This window comes from Lutra lutra, chromosome 7 (genome assembly GCF_902655055.1).
Source record: "Lutra lutra chromosome 7, mLutLut1.2, whole genome shotgun sequence".
NCBI lineage: Eukaryota > Metazoa > Chordata > Mammalia > Carnivora > Mustelidae > Lutra > Lutra lutra.
The window spans coordinates 60,107,888-60,124,191 of record NC_062284.1 but is presented as its reverse complement, the minus strand read 5'-3'; the positions used below and the strand labels follow the sequence as shown (position 1 = coordinate 60,124,191).

Below are 16,304 nucleotides of genomic sequence, written 5' to 3'. Positions count from 1 at the left end.
TGCTGAGTTTCTCCTAACATGAGTTCATCTAGCCTACAGAACAGATGAATCACCCCAAACACCTCCACGAGTACGAGAGGCAGATGGAGCAACAGAGGTAGGAGGAAACAACAGAAAAGGCAAAGGAGCACAGTGGGGAGCTGGTGAGACAAAGGCCCCTTGGCCGGCCACCAGCGAACAGGGTTTTGGCGCTGGGTTAGAGTCGTCATGGGCATTGAGGAAGTTACGTTCCTAGGTGTTAACTAGGGCGGCCTGACAAGGAGGTGAGGATCCCACAGCTGAGTTCTCCCGCTCTCTTTCCAAGAAGGAAGTAGAACTTGGGGGGGGGGGGGCAGAAATGCCAATTACACATTCATTTGGGTAAATAATCTTTTAAACTATAAACATGCTGAAAATGGGTGGAAGAAAATATTCAGCCCTTTTGACTGGTGAGTTATGTAACTACGTATGTCTGATTTTGGGGACATAACCAACTGTGTGAATGTCTGTGTGTGAAGGCAAAGAAATTTAGCCCTAAAGTCAGGGTGGGGGTATACCTTGGCCTGGTTGGGTGGTAGTCCCAATGCTCAAGAGTGGAGGGGGGTGGGGTTAGTGTAGAAATTGGGAGATGCAGAAAAACACGGAAGATAGCCAAAGTCTGCCTAGATCAACTAAGAAATGAAATAGAGCTCTGCCTTTGGTAAACCAGGTGGAAGCCTACCATGGACTTTAGCTAACTAGGGATCCATGGGGCCAGGCCCAGGATTGGCTGTGCAAAGAGCAGAAGATAACCAGGCTCAGGAATATAGAGAGGGCACAGGCAGCTAGTAACACACTGGAGGATGGAGTCGGGCACCCACTGCCACAAACAGCAGATACCCTCAGAAGACCAGCTCTACTCCTGGAAGATAGCAGGGCTAGCCACAGAGCACTGAAGTGGAAGAAAAATATTGTGGGTTACACTGGAGTCTTGAACTTGTTCCCTGCATTAGGCCAAGAGTATTCGGTAGACATGGGTCAGTTAAATGGCTTATTTTCATTTCTCAGAGTTGCAGTCTGGATAGTCACAGAAATGTTTATTTTAAAAGTAGCACTTAATAAAAAATAAAAGCAGAAGTGATTTAGATTAAAAGCTCCAAGTTGTATTATTTCAGGTAGGTGTTACTGCTATCTAAACCTTCACCCTCATTTATTAAGCCATTTCCAGTAACTTCACGTTCATTCATTTAACAATGAGGTCTAGAGCCCAACCAGGATTAGACAGAGTGTGTTCCAAGTTAGAAGTTAGCATCGCTTCTCAGTGATGTCTCCCATGGAGTCTCTGTATTCCACGGTACAATTAAGGTTTTCTTCCTATGCATCTGAATGTGACCTTTGGGATTGTCTGGCTGTGGCTAGTTTAGTCTCCTGATTCTAATGGCCTGCCGTTCACTTTGTTGGCTAGAAGGTCAATCCAAGCTTCCGGGGACAGAGGGGACCTCTTGTTGGCCTCCATTCCGTGTGTGTGAGGTTCAGGAGGGCCCATCAGTCTGAGCGGAGTGCACATTTGCCTAAAGGAGGAACCGCCATTCCAGCATAGACTGTCCTTAATCCTACTGCAGAAAATGTTTCCATTCTGGGGATAGTGAGTCCTAGAAGGTCATGGCCGAGAAGCAGATGTCCTAAGTGGCTTCCTCTGTGGGAGCCATCTGGTCACTTGCTTTTTATCACATTTCTAATAGCTGTTCCATTTCCTCAAGGGCTGCTGTAAAGTCATTTACTTGACTGTTACATAATGTCTGCTGTTCTAGGAACTGGGCTCTCTCTTCTTCTTTCATCTTCAACTTTACTTTTAAGGCCTGCATGGAAAGACATTCAGAAAGGAAGGAAGAAACAAACGAACACCCACAGGACTTTGAGTCACACGAAAGGCAATACCATTTAAGGACACTATGCTTCTCTTCCCTTGAGAAAGACGATGCGAATATTGACATGAGATTTTTCAGTCTTAGATCTGTATATCTGGGCTGGTTTTAGGAACGGTCTCTCTCTACTACAGACTCCTATATCTAAACTGGAGCCATGAAATCCTCTAGGATTCAGTGTACTGGCCCATGATTCTTCCAAGCAGTCCAAAGCAGTCTAGACTCAATCCGGGTTTCCTATTACAGATTTCCTTGATATACTAAGTTTCCAAAGCAGAGCTGTCACACAAGTCCACCTCATACACTGAGCAACCTAGTGTTTTGTACGTTGCCTTAAGCCCTGTAGATGTGAACATTTCTGAGTGTTTGGAATAGAAAATCAGTTGTTGAAAAAAAATGGTGAAATCAAGTGAAGTCTTGGAATTTAGTGAATAGTAATGCATCAATGTTGGTTTTTAAATTATGACAAATATACTATGATAATGTGTGATGTTAATATTAAGGGCAGTGAATTCTCTGTATTTATCTTCGCAACTTTCTTATAAATCTATGATTACAAAGCAGTTTATTAAAAAGAAAGAAATGTATGAATAAGGAAGAATCCTCCAGAGCCCTGCCCACCCAGGCAGGAAATGGTAATCCTGCCTCAAGGTGATGTCTGCCTCTCACCTGTAACTCCTCCATCTGCTTTTTGGCTGTTTCGTTAAAAAACTTCAGCTCATCTTGCAAAGTTTCTAGCAGCAACTAAGAGGAAAGTACAATGTAGTAACAAATCGTTACTGATACGTGAAAACTTTCTTCATATAAACTAATCTCTTCATATGAAATGAGAGTTGATTAGATGATTGCTAACAATCCTTCCGTTCTTTCAGGCATTTACTGAGCATCCCCCATGTGCCGGGCTCTTTTCTGGGGCACCCCTGGAGGAACTCAGTCCAAGCGATGGACATATCACCCTACTTCCCCGTGCTCTATGTTACACAAAACAGAGTAGCCATTGAAGAGGTGACTACTGGCCTAGGGGGTGGAGGAAGCCTTCCATAGCTAGAATTCTATGATTCTAAGAGGATAACCGATCTTCCTGGGGAAGAGGGCATAGAATCTCAAAGACTTAAGCCCAAACAACCACCTTCCTACTTTGGGGAGGGAACCAAAGAAGCCGATTTTACTCCAGGCTGGACCTTTCCATCCTACAGTTCTCAATAAATGGCCAAGAAATTTGGTAAAGCGGAGAAGAGAGAAACCAGAAAGTTCTCTATACATGTCCATGTTAACATGTGAATTAAAGGGGTGCCTGGGTGGCTCAGTGGGTTAAGCCTCTGCCTTCAGCTATGGTCATGATCTCTTGGTCCTGAGCCCAACATCGGGCTCTCTGCTCAGCAGGGAGCCTGCTTCCCCCTCTCTCTCTGCCTGCCTCTCTGCCTACTTGTGATCTCTCTGTCAAATAAATAAATAAAATCTTAAAAAAAAAGTCTTAAAGTAGCACATTTTCAACTCAGACTCGCTCACATCTGTAAGCACAAAGTCGCCTTCCAAGTGAAATACGCTATTTTGAGTACACATCCACTGCTGTCTTCCACTATCATGGAAAATAAATGCAGCTTCCTGGGGTTTGCTGAGCACGTGGCAGAGCCCTTCTTGGCCGGCCAGAGCCCCACGATCACTTGGCCCCCGCCCACTCACACCCATGCCCTCACCATAGAGTCCGTGTGATCGGTGGTGGATCCTTGCTGTGATGCCAGGGCCTCACTGCCTAAAACTGATGCAAACGACAAAGTCAGCCTTGCTTAGGGAACCGCACCTAAAACAAAAACTAAAAACCCCTCCATGGACAAGTACAGGAGTATTCATGAGGGAAACTTCTCGAAGAGTCTGATAGTTTTCCCCTTGGCAGGGTCACCTACACCTACCCTCAGAGCTTTATTTTACCTCCCTCCTCTCTAGCTTTGGATATGGTTAAAAGTTCATTCTGCTTTCTCTTCAGCTTAGCAGAAAATTTGTCCAAAGAAAATGTGTTGGTTGAGTTTGTTTATAATACAAAAACCCATTTTTATTTAAAAATTTTTTTCTAGGGGCGCCTGGGTGGCTCAGATGGTTGAGAGTCTGCCTTGGGCTCAGATCATGATCTCGAGGTCCTGGGATTGAGCCCCACATCAGGCTCCCAGCTCAGCAGGGAGTCTGCTTCTTCCTCTCCCTCTCCCCCTGCTTGTGCTCTCTCTCTGTATCTCTCTCAAATTAATAAATAAAATCTTAAAAAAAATTTTTTTTCTAAAGATTTATTTATTTTATAGAGGAGAGAGAGTACACTTGAGTGTGGAGTGAGGTGAGGAGAAGAAGGAGAGAGAGAATCTCAAGCAGGCTCCCTGAGAGCCTGACAGAGGGCCAGATCCCACCACCCTGAGATCATGACCTGAGCTGAAATGAAGAGTCCCACACTTAACCAACTGAGCCACACATGCGCCCCACAAAAAAAACTATTTTTTAAAGCTTTTGGGGCTTGGGGCGCCTGGGTGGCTCAGTTGTTAAATGTCTGCCTTCGGCTCAGGTCACAGTCCCAGGGTCCTGGGATTGAGCCCTGCATCAGGATCCCTATTCAGCGGGAAGCCTCCTTCTCCCTCTCCCACTCACTTGTGTTCCCCCTCTTGCTCTCTGTCAAATAAATAAATAAAATCTTAAAAAAAAATAAAGCATTTGGGCTTAAAAATTATTATTTTTGGTCAAAAATATGCATTATACATATATATATGCATATTCTACATATGCATTATAAATTAAAATAATATAAAAACGTATGGTAACTATAAAGAATATATCCTAAAATGCACACATGAATCAGCAGCATTCAAACTCAGTGTTCCTGAATTCAGAGAAGCCTAGGCCCCTTCACTGGGTATTCTCAGGCTCCTCAACTCAGTCTGAAGCTCTTGTACAGTCTTTGGGCAATTCCTGCTTCCACTCCCCTTCTTGCTGCAGACTCTACTCTCTAGGGACAGGGTCAGAACTGAAATCACATTTAACCATTGCGATTCTGCTGATGAGCCAGGTTTAGGAGCCCTTGATAGAGTATCACCTCTGTCTTTTCCCACCTGGGAAAGTTACTTTGCTATCTACCTTGAAAAAAAGAAAATACTTCTGGTCTATTTGCAAGGTCACACTTGTTGGCAACAAATGAATGGCATGAATGAAGTGTTCAGATAGGAGATAGTCCTCGTCCACAAGCACAAGAGAACAAAGAAAAGCTCCTCAGGGCATCTGGCTGGCTCAGGCTGCAGAGCCTGTGACTCTTGATCTCGGGCTTGTGACTTCAAACCCCACGTTGGGTGTAGAGATTACTTAAAAATAAAGAAAATCTTGGGACGCCTGGGTGGCTCAGTTGGTTGGACGACTGCCTTCGGCTCAGTTCATGATCCCGGAGTCCCGGGATCGAGTCCTGCATCAGGCTCCCAGCTCCATGGGGAGTCTGCTTCTCGCTCTGACCTTCTCGCTCATGCTCTCTCTCACTGTCTCTCTCTCAAATAAATAAATAAAATCTTTAAAAAAAAAAAAAAAAGAAAGAAAGAAAATCTTAAAAAAAAAAAAAAAGGAAAGAAAAGAAAAGATCCTCCCAATCTTTCTTGCTTTGCTAAGCACCCTGCACTGAATGGCCCAGCTGGTGCTATGCTGGGACTCTTGACAGACAGTCCACAACCACTCCCCACCCCGCCCCACCTCAGGAAGGGGCACATGCACTGACTCCTCCGAAGGCAAACGTGCACTGTCTCTTACCTGGGTTGAGGCCCTTGCTCTCCAAAATTGCCAAACAGTTGTCCTGAAACTTCTCCAGCAGCTCCACCTTTTGGGTCAGGTCCTTTAGTTCTCCCTATGGAGGTGCAATACAGACAGAACAGACCTGTTCCCCTTACAGGGTGGGCGGGGGTTTCTCTCCTGCCCCTGCTCTGATACCTGCACAGCAAAAGCCTGGCCTCTTTCTTCCTCTGCTCGGGCCCCCGGAGCAAGACAAGCTTCTCCTGTCCCTGGACCATCCCACCAGAGGCCACCTATTGCCTAGTGCGGTGATGACAGAGGTCCAGTGGGGGTCTCTTACCTGAGTTTCAGTCAATTTCTGATGCAGCTGCTTGTTGACGGCCTCTAAGAGCTGGTTCTTATCCTTGAGCTCTTCCTCTGATTTCTGCTTACTCAGTGGTTTGTAGCTGTAATGATAATTTGTGCTTAGGTGAAGAAGTGGAGGTATAAGAAAATGGGCTACAGAACCTCCAAACAGGGGTTCAACTCTTAGCTTCATTATACAGTGGCTTATGACCCTCAGTAAGTTACATAACCTCTCTTGAGACTTTGTTTCCTCATTTCTAGAATTAGGATAATACCCACAACTCATAATTCTATTACTGTGAAAAATAAGAGAGAGAATACATGTAGAATTCTTAGCACAGGTAACACAGTAAATAATAGTAAACAATAAATAATAGCCGACACATAGTAAACAATAAATAGCCATCATCATCATTACTTCTTTTCAGTGCCCTCAGAGTCCTTCTTTTTTTTTTTTTAATTTTTTTAAGATTTTATTTACTTATTTTTAATTTATTTTTATTTATTTTTTTTTTTTTATTTTATAAACATATATTTTTATCCCCAGGGGTACAGGTCTGCAAATCGCCAGGTTTACACACTTCACAGCACTCACCATAGCACATACCCTCCCCAATATCCATAACCCCACCCCCCCCTTTCCCAGCCCCCCTCCCCCCTGGAGTCCTTCTTGAGTAGTATTTTATCTCCAGAACTTAAAAAAAAATTATTTTTTAAGTCATCTCTACACCCAAAGTGGGTCTCGAACTTACAGCCCCGAGATCAAGAGCTGCATGCTTGGGACATCTGAATGGCTCAGTCATTTGAGTGCCTGACTCTTGATGTCGGCTCAGGGTCATTAGATCGAGCCCCATGTCAGGGCTCCACGCTCAGTGGGGAGTCAAACATGCTTGAGATTCTCTCTCCCTCTCCCTGTGCCCCTATCTTGCTTGTGCGTACTCTCTAAAATAAATAAATCTTTAAAAAAATTAAAAAGAAAGAGTTACACGCTCTACCAACTGGGCCGGCCAGGGCCCCTATCTTCAGAACTTTCAAGACATGCACAAATAATAGATTTGGAATTAGAACCTACTTCTATAAATTTTCCAGCTTGTATTATTTCTATCTTCAGAAGCAAAATAGATAAGCTAACCTCAAACAGAGATGGATTCTCCCCCAGGATTTCTACCACCACCATCTTAAAGTCACTAACCACATGCAGTGCCTCATATCCCGAAGGCTCACCCTCCTATCCACCTATCCACGGGCTATAGGTGGCTCTGAAGTCCAATCAGCAGTGAACCTGGCATGGAACCCAGAAAGCTCTTGCCTGGTTCTCAAGATGGGAGCCTCGAAGATCCTAGCCCTGTCAGTGGTTCTCAAACCGGGCTGTGCCTCCCCCCTGAAAATTCTACTCAGATTTTTGGCGTGGCACCCAGGCTGTCACACACTAAACAAACTTATGAGTGATTTCTGAGGCACAACCAGGACTGAGAGCCTCCACCTTAAAATGATGGCCAACTTTTGCTTACCCTGCTGCTCACCTCTTTCTGAGGTGCTTCCTCGTGGCAGGGTCTGCAGCTTTTACCTGCCTAGAGAAGCAAAAACAAAGAAATCAGGATGTTCACTCCTCTTACTGTGGTGATCATTTTGCAATATATACAAATAGCTAACCATTATGTGGTGCACCTGAAGCTAATACAATGTTGTGCGTAAGTAGACCTCAATTAAAAAAGTAACAAAGAAGGCATCTGGGTGGCTCAGTCGGTTAAGCCTCAGGTCATGATCCCAGGGTCCTAGGATGGAGCCCTGCCTCCGGCTCCCTATTTCTCCCTCTCCCTCTGCCTGTTGCTTCCCCTGCTTGTGCTCTCTTTCTATCAAATAAATTTTTAAAAAAGTAATAAAGAAATCAGAGAATGGTAGCACTGCTGTTCTGTGTGTTGTGAACAAGGCAGAACAAAAAGCCTGGATTTCTGAGGAAAAAACCAGAGACCACATACAATGCCAACAGCTTGAGAAGCTCAGAGGGCCCATGTGCTGTCGTTTGAGCCTAGACTATTGGAAAAGGCTTATGAATAGGGAATGGGCTCCTCTCCTGGCCCACCTCAATGGCCTGAGCGACCTGCTCCTGCTCAGAGTGGTATGGCTACGTCCTGTCAAGCTGGCTGATGTGGGAACTAAGTATAGGGAAACAAGCACGCTACCCGGGGCAGGACGACGCTCAGACCAGCAACCTGGGTTAACAAGCAGCCCCACACACCCCGACCACCACTAAGGCCTGGTGTTTGGCCAGGGTCCGGCTATTTGCACACTCAGAGCAAACAAAGTACCTCTTATCCTAACCCTTGCTGGGCCTCCTCAGAACTGTTTGACACAGACGGTTCTGACACACCGCCTTTTGGGGCCACGGACTCCAATTGCCTGGTGCTCTCAAAACCCCTCTTTTCTAAATCTTGATACCGAGCAACCTCTAGCAAGATGTTCTCATCGGGTACCAATAATCCAACTCTCACCCGTTCTCTCGTCTTGGTTTAGTGACTTTTATAACATCGTTCTCTGAACCTCCTGAATGAAGTCTGGAAACATCCACTTCCTTGGACTTAACAGGTAGCAGGCTCTTAGACGTGGCTCGAGTTTGTGTGTCTGCAAAGGAAGACAAGCTGCTGAGACCTCAAGCGTCATGACCCAACTGAAGAAACGCTAGGTCAGCCCGTTCCAGGCTGTCAGCACCCTGTATTTTCTGGCTCGTCTCAATTTGCAAGGACTAATTCAAAAGAATACACTTCTAGACTAACTGGGGATGGAAACCAAAATCCTTGGAAGGTGATACTGCAGTATACTTGAGGATAGCCAAAAGCCTGATGATCTGGCAAACTGAACGGCCAAAGTGTACAGGCATGAAAGTGGACATTGATACAAGCGAAGAATGAAAAGAGGGGTCGTGTGGCTGTCAGCAGGGCTGACGCACAGCTGGAGCCTTCCTCCAGGACCAGTGGAACCAAAACACCTTGCAAAACTCCTCCGTCCTCTGCCTACTCTCCTGAGGCTACACTCAAGCTGCTGCGAAGTTCTCCTTTAACTGTTGCGTAGTTGTTTTTATTTTTTTGTTCATTTTTACTTATTTTTTAAAGTAGGCTCCATGCCCTATGTGGGGCTTGAACTCACAACCCCGAGCTCAAGAGTCATATGCTTTATCAAGTGAACCAGCCAGGCACCCCAGGTCTCTGTTTTCAAGTAAAAGGTAACCTTAAGGGAACCTATTTACCTCCTCTTCTGAGTATTAGTAAGTTATACACAGTAACGCATCTACCCCCAGGTGGAAGGGTGTTAATAAATTGATCAAAATGACCATTCTTCGCTGACTGGAATCAATTCTAATAATCTGTACTTGCTAAAGCCTAAGGACTGCACTGTAGAAAAAATTTAGCAGGACTTAACAAAGACTATCTTCTTGAAATGAGAGATGTGGGGCACCTGGGTGGCTTAATGAGCGACGTGGGGCACCTGGTGGCTCAGTTGGCTAAGTGCTTGCCTTTGGCTCAGGTCAAGATCTCAGGGTTACCAGATTGAGCCCCGCAGCAGGCTCTCCAGCTCAGCAAGGAGTCTGCTTCTCCCTCCCCGCCCTGTCTCAAATAAAATCTTTTTTAAAAAATGAGAGTCGCTAAGGAGGGGAATTGGATGGCTGGTCAAGGAAGGGAAAGAGACTTGTTCTTCATGGCATAATATTTTCTAACTTTGGATTCTTTTTTACATGTGTATATTAGGTAGGCAAAAAACGTAGGAGATAGCCTTAAAATGTTAAACTGTTGAGGTTATATATGATCATAAAACTGGGACAGGGATAGAAAGCTGAGATTAAAAACTTCCAACTGGGCTGGGGAAAGCCAGTCTCCACTCAAGGAGAGGGCACTGCTCTCCAAGGCAAAGGCTGTTGCAGGGGCATGCTCCCCGCTACCTCCCAATAACTCCTAGGTGCTGCTGATGCCAGATTACCATTTAGGTGTTCTAAGGTCAGAACAAACAAACAAACAAACAAACAAACCTTTAAGCCTTTTGAGGAAACCCTTTTTATTTATAGATCAATCCTCTACTGCTCATCTACCAGCGGCACAGAGTCCCCTGGGAAGAGTCCTAAATAGCTACTTCCAAATCTGCCCCCACAGGTTCTGATGCTTGAAGCTTATTTTGTGCCCTGCTCTTGAGATTAAGGAGCTCAAGAGCCTACATGACTTTCAACCACAAGCCCAGCAACACAAAGCAAGATGGCAAAGCAATAAAAAATTGTTTTTAATCCTATTTCTTCTCCCAAGGTTATGGAAAACTCTGGCTAGGTTTGGCCCCTCTCTCTCACTTCACCTAACAATTGATTGACAATTTACTGTATAAGTGACACAGTGCAGAAGCAAATGTGAACGAGACAAGGTGCGAACCCTGGCGCCTCCAACAATCACGCTTCTCAAAGGACTCTCTTCCCTTCTCCCTGACAACAAATCCAGTCCCTCCAGGTAGCCCAGATCTGAAAATCAAACTGGCAACTGTTTAAAAAGGGATTCCTGGGGCGCTGGGATGGCTCAGTTGGTTAAGTGTCTACCTTCAGCTCAGGTCACAATCCCAGGGTGCTGGGATTGAGCCTTGCATCCGGCTCCCTGCTCAGTGGAGAGCCTGCTTCTCCCTCTCCCCTAGCTCGTGCGCGCTCGATCTCTCTCTCTGTCAAATAAATAAATAAAATCTTTTAAGAAAGGGGGCGATTTCTAGCTTGAGGAAATAATACTGTGAAACAATCAGCAACTTAAATCTAATTAGTAAATGCAGCACGATTAGGTTTGGGAAGTGGAATGTGGGAGGTGGGCACGTCTGAATCCTACAACAGGGCCCTTGCCCCAACTCCCGTCATAAACCTAGACAGCCCAGTTCTAGCGGAGGTAGCAGGTTGTCAGAGCTGATGAACTGCCCTTTCCCTAGCCGCGCCCGCTTTTTCTGGCCTCCGGTCTGTTCCCTTGTACTCTTCCGCCGAACCACCCCGCTGGGCCGCAGGGCTGTGTGGATACCCACCTGCCGGCAGGCCGCCGCTCTGCACAGCGGGGGGCTGCAGAGTGTATACTGTCTTAACCACGCTGGTCATCCTAACGAGGCGGCGCAGCTGAGGTCTGAAAGGTGCAAGGTGAACGTTAACCTGTGATGGGTTTGGGGGCCGGAGTAGGTGGAGGGGGGCCGGAGTAGGTGGAGGGCCCCCGGAGAGCGCGACCTGGCCTCTCTCGGCCGGGGGAAGAAGGAAGAAAGAAAATTCTCCATTCCCAGACCATTCCGCCCGCTCCACATCTAACCCCATCCCTCCCACATCTAGCCCCATGCCTCGCCCCGGGAGAGTCGAACCCAGGCTCCTGCAGCTCCTGCCCGCAGCCCTCGTTGCCCTGGTTCAAAGGATGCTCCTTGGTAACTGCCGCACCAGCGACCCGGTCTGCCGCCGGGCTTTCAAATGGAAACTTCCGGTGATTGGGCGGGAGGGGGCACGGTTCGCGCTCTGTAGGCGGCCATGTTGTACGGCTAGCCGTGCTGGGGGCCACCACTTTAGAAGCTGCCATGCTGTACGGCATGTCAGAACTGAGGCAACAGCAGGAGCTTGTAGGCTTTGGGTGTCAAGAGGCCCCAGGTCTGGGCGGGGGAGGAGAGTGGTGCACTTTGCCTGCCTGAAAGGAGCTATGAGCCGCCACCGTCATATTCCGGGCTTGAGACACAAACGCCATCACTGTTAGAGTCTATGTCACAATCCTCTTTATTTGGTCCATAATAGGGATTTTGCATGGTGCTTGATTGGCAAGAGCGTAGGGCTGTTTGGTTGCGCAGAGTGGAGAGTAGCCGGTGAGGTTTAAAAAGGGTCTGTGGGCGGAAATCCCCACCTCACCTACCCTCAGTCCTAACTTTAAAGATTATTTATTTGAGAGAGAGAGCATGTGATCGGGGAAGAAGGAGAGGGACAGGGAATCTCCAGTGGACTCCTCGCTGGTGGGAACCCCAGGCGGTACTTGACGCCACAACCCTGAGATCATGACCTGGGCCAAACCCCAGAGTTGGGGGCTTAAGTGACTGAGCCACCCAGGCACCCCAGTTCTTACTTTAATAACACTTACCCAGACTTTTTTTTTTTTTTTTAATGTAAGCTCTATGACCAACAAGGAGCTGGGACTCACAACCGGGAGATCAAGAGTCCCAGGCTCTACCAACTGAACAAGCCACGTGTCCGAAAACTTACCCAGATTTTAAGCAGAGATTCATAGCTACTGGTAGAGAACAGATCAGGGTTTTCAAGCACTTAAGGCACTCATTCATTTCACTCAGTAAGTATTTAATGAGCACCGGCTGTGTGCCAGACCATTCTTCTAAGAGGACAGATGGGGGAGGAGTAACAAATATCCAGACTGACTTTGGCTTTGCCCTCCTTGAGTTTACAATCTAGAAAATGGAAACAAAAAACCACACAAACTGGGGAACCTGGGTGGCTCAGTGGGTTAAAGCCTCTGCCTTTGGCTCTGGTCACGATCCCAGGGTCCTGGGATTGAGCCCTGCATCAGGCTCTCTGCTCTTCTTTTAAAATTCTTAAAACAGGGCGCCTGGGTGGCTCAGTTGGTTGAGCGACTGCCTTCGGCTGGGGTCATGATCCTGGAGTCCCGGGATCGAGTCCCGCATCAGGCTCCCAGCTCCATGGGGAGTCTGCTTCTCCCTCTGACCTTCTCCTCGCTCATGCTCTCTCTCACTGTCTCTCTCTCAAATAAATAAATAAAATGTTTTAAAAAAATAATAAAATTCTTAAAACAAAGCGTGAGTGGAGTTAATCAGATGAACAGTGTGGGAGGGAGGAAAAATGTGAAGTCGCAAAGCAGGAATGACTAGTTGGGAATGAAAGATGGGAGGAAAGCAGTACAGATAAAGCTGGAGAAATAAGAGGTCAAATGGCAAGCTTTGTAGACCAAAGGTGAAGAGATTAGATTTTACCTTTTTTTTAAAGATTTTATTTATTTATTTATTTGACAGAGACAACAAGAGAGAGAGAGAGAACACACAAGAAGGGGGAGTGGGAAAGAGAGAAGCAGGCTTCCCGTTGAGCAGGGAGCCCAATGAGGGGCTCGTTCCCAGGACCCTGGGATCATGACCTGAGCTGAAGGCAGACGCCCAACAACTGAGCCACCCAGGCGCCCCAAGATTAGATTTTTATCTTTTTTTTTTTTTTTTTTTTTTTTTTTTAAAGATTTATTTATTTGACAGAGAGAGATCACAAGCAGGCAGAGAGGCAGGCAGAGAGAGAGGAGGAAGCAGGCTCCCCGCCGAGCAGAGAGCCCGATGCGGGGCTCGATCCCAGGACCCTGAGATCATGACCTGAGCCGAAGGCAGCAGCTTAACCCACTGAGCCACCCAGGCGCCCTAGATTTTTATCTTAAGAGTAATAGAAAGTCATTGAAATACTAGAGCAGGAGAATGTTATTCAATTTATTTTTTAAAAGCTCATTGTGATCACTTCATGGAGAAAGGACTGAAGGGGATAAGGGCAAAACTATAGAGATAGTCGGGAGGCTGCTGCAATCATTCCCATGAGAGATGATGGTGGCTTGGCCATGAGGGTGCTGGTAATAGTGAGAGTGCAGAGGCCGCTTTGAGGCAAACAGGCTGGAGCGATGGAATGCAGGAAGAGCCCACAGCAACACCTGGTTGAATACAGATGGGCCCATCAGGCGACCCACCATAAAACTTCCATAGGTCCTAACTGACCAATGGGCTACTACAGCTAGGCACAGTTACCAAAAAAGGGAAGATTCCATAGTCTCAAACTGTCCTCACCTTCCTTCTTTAAAAACAGCTCCCACCCACTCTCTCCTGGCAGACAACCTCTCTTCTGTTGTCCTCCCCATGGCTCCCTTGTGGCATATTCAATAAATGTCTATCCCTTTTGTTTTGCCTCAGGCGAATCCTTTCATCGCCCATGCCACCGACTTCCACCTGATCATTGCCCTACATTCTGTAGGCCCTGTTCCGATTGGACAGACACCCCATTTAGACACCACAAGGATGGAAGAGAAGCAGACACATTTAAGACAGCTTTTGGACATAGAATCTCAGGACTCGGTGTTGGACTGCATGTGGGAAGAAGGGAAAGGGCTTTTTTCAAAAGATTATTTAAGGTTTATTTCTTTATTTGCTTACTTGAAAGAGTGAGCATAAGCAAGCACAAGCAAGCACGAGCAAGCACAAGTGAGCACAAGAAAGGCGAGGGGTAGAAGGAGAGGGAGAAGCAGGCTCCCTGCTGAATAGGAAGCCTGATGTGGGACTCTATCCCAGGACCCCAGGAGCTGAAGGCAGACACTTAATTGACCGAGCCACCCAGCTGCCCCTCAAAGATTATTTATTTTAGAGAAAGAGAGAGCACAAATGAGGGGAGGGGCAAAGGAAGATATTCTCTGAAAAGACTCCCACCGAGCATGGAGCCCAAAGCCAAAGTGGGACTCGATCCCACAACTGGGACCCCAGTCGAAACCCAGAGTTGAACGCTGAGCCCCCCAGGTGCCCCGAGAAGGAAGTCTTAAGGAGAATTCTCAGGCTTGAATAACTGTGTGGAAAGAGTCACTATTTTATGTTGCTGGGAGATTGAGAGCTTAGTTTTGAATTTAACTTGAAATGCCTCTCAGACATTCAAGTGGAGGTGTCAAGTAGACAGTTTGAAATACAGGCTTCAAGCCCAGAGGGGAGTCTGGGTTAGAGTTCTACTCTTGAGATCTGGGTGTATGTGGGTGTATTTAAAAAAAAAAAAAAAAAAAAAAAAAGCTGAGATATTGGATGAGATCACCAGGGGAAGAAGTGTACAGAGTCTACAGAGAGCCAAGGATAGGGATAGTAACATTTAGGAGTTGCAGTAAAAGGCTACCAGCCAAAAAAACCTGATAAAGAGGTGCCAGGGAGGTAAGAAGACAACAAAAAAGCGTGGTGTTTTAGAAGCCAAGGAGCAGGAAGTGGTAAACTGCCAAAGGAGGGAGTGGTAAACTATAGAGAATAACTGGTAAAGAAGTCATTGGCAAATACAGCAAAAAGAATTCTGGTGGAGAGGTGGGTCTGAGTGGAAGCCACATTGGAGTAGGTTAAAGAGTACAGTGAGAGATAAGGAAGTTGGGATGGCAGATGAAGACATTAGAAACTTTGTGAATGGAGTAGAGCAACTGGGCAGTCACTGTGGTGCTGGGTTGTGGGGGTCAAGGAAGGGTTTTCCCCAAGTTGCAGCTACTAGTGGATACATGTACTAAGGGGAATGAGCTAGCAGAGAGGAGGAAAGGATGCTTCAGGGGAAGAGGGGATGATCATAGGAGCAAAGTCATATGCAAACGGGGAAGGAAGATGGAATCTGGAGTAGCATTTTCAAGATCATCTCTTTTTTTGTTCACATACCTTCACAAATAAACAAAAACAATATGCCCTCTCACCCATTTTTAGTTGATGCCTGCATTTTTCCCAATTTTAAATATTTTAAAAAACCAACTTTCTACCTATTATGTATTATATACTTTTTTATTCATTTCTAAAATTCTTTTCTTTTGGTGTTTCATTTTAGACAATTTCTAGTCTCATGTCTTCAAGTTCACTAATCTTTTTTTCTGCAGTGTCTAAACTGTTAATTCCATCATCTCATTGGCTTTTCATCAAGCCATCATCTCATGGCTTTTCATCTCATTCATTTGTTTCCATCTCTGGAAGTTCAACTTGCGTATTTTTTAAAATATCTTCCAAGTCTCTACTTAGCTATATGAACATATGGAATACAGCTATAATAATCTCTTTGCTAATTCTCACATTAGTGTCAATTCTGGGTTGGTGTCAATTGGTTTTCCTCCTCACTATGGTTCATATTTTTCTGCTTATTTGTACGACTGCTAATGTTTTATTAGACCTCAGGCACTGTAAATTTTGTGTTTTCGCATGCTGGTTATTTTTGTATTTTTGTAAACATTTTTAAAAAAAGATTTTATTTATTTATTTAACAGACAGAGATCACAAGTAGGCAGAAAGGCAGACAGAGAGAGAGGAGGAAGCAGGCTCCCCGAGGAGCAGAGAGCCTAATGCAGGGCTCCATCCCAGGACCCTGGGATCACGACCAGAGCCGAAGGCAGAGGCTTTAACCCACTGAACCACCCAGGCACCCCTTCTGTAAACATTCTTGAGGTTTGTTCTGAGATGCAGTTACATTACCTAGAAATAGTTTGATTCCTTCAGGTGTTGCTTTTAAAATTTATTAAATGGGATGAACAACTAGGGTTAATAAAAAATAAATAAATAAACTGGGGCTAATGTGTCCCCACTGCTAAGGCAGGACCCTTC

The 16,304-nt window shown here is 45.9% G+C and overlaps 1 protein-coding gene across 2 annotated transcripts; it reads right to left on the bottom strand.

Annotated features, from left to right (window-relative positions):
• Positions 1 to 1,028: 1,028 nt before the first annotated feature.
• KNSTRN (kinetochore localized astrin (SPAG5) binding protein) lies at positions 1,029 to 11,653 on the bottom strand. Of its 2 annotated transcripts, XM_047738796.1 has the most exons (9): positions 11,325 to 11,653; positions 11,004 to 11,098; positions 8,465 to 8,594; positions 7,496 to 7,543; positions 5,968 to 6,073; positions 5,649 to 5,742; positions 3,581 to 3,642; positions 2,553 to 2,627; positions 1,029 to 1,817 (listed from the first exon to the last, which is right to left on the bottom strand). In XM_047738796.1, the coding sequence occupies exons 1-9, from the start codon at positions 11,543 to 11,545 to the stop codon at positions 1,686 to 1,688; spliced, it is 963 nt and encodes a 320-aa protein (XP_047594752.1). In that variant the 5' UTR covers positions 11,546 to 11,653; the 3' UTR covers positions 1,029 to 1,685. The 2 variants fall into 2 exon arrangements, with proteins under 2 accessions (XP_047594752.1, XP_047594753.1); XM_047738797.1 differs by lacking the exon at positions 3,581 to 3,642 and having other exon boundaries at positions 1,682 to 1,817.
• Positions 11,654 to 16,304: the final 4,651 nt, after the last annotated feature.

What these genes read in the sequence shown, in the direction of transcription:
- KNSTRN (XM_047738796.1), bottom strand. Translation starts at nt 11,545, where the DNA reads ATGCCGTACAGCATGGCAGCTTCTAAAGTGGTGGCCCCCAGCACGGCT. An exon ending in AGGAAGCACCTCAGAAAGAG is followed by an intron (nt 6,074 to 7,495) that starts GTGAGCAGCAGG and finishes TTATCATTACAG; the next exon opens with CTACAAACCACTGAGTAAGC. An exon ending in AGCAGATGGAGGAGTTACAG is followed by an intron (nt 1,818 to 2,552) that starts GTGAGAGGCAGA and finishes CTTTCCATGCAG; the next exon opens with GCCTTAAAAGTAAAGTTGAA.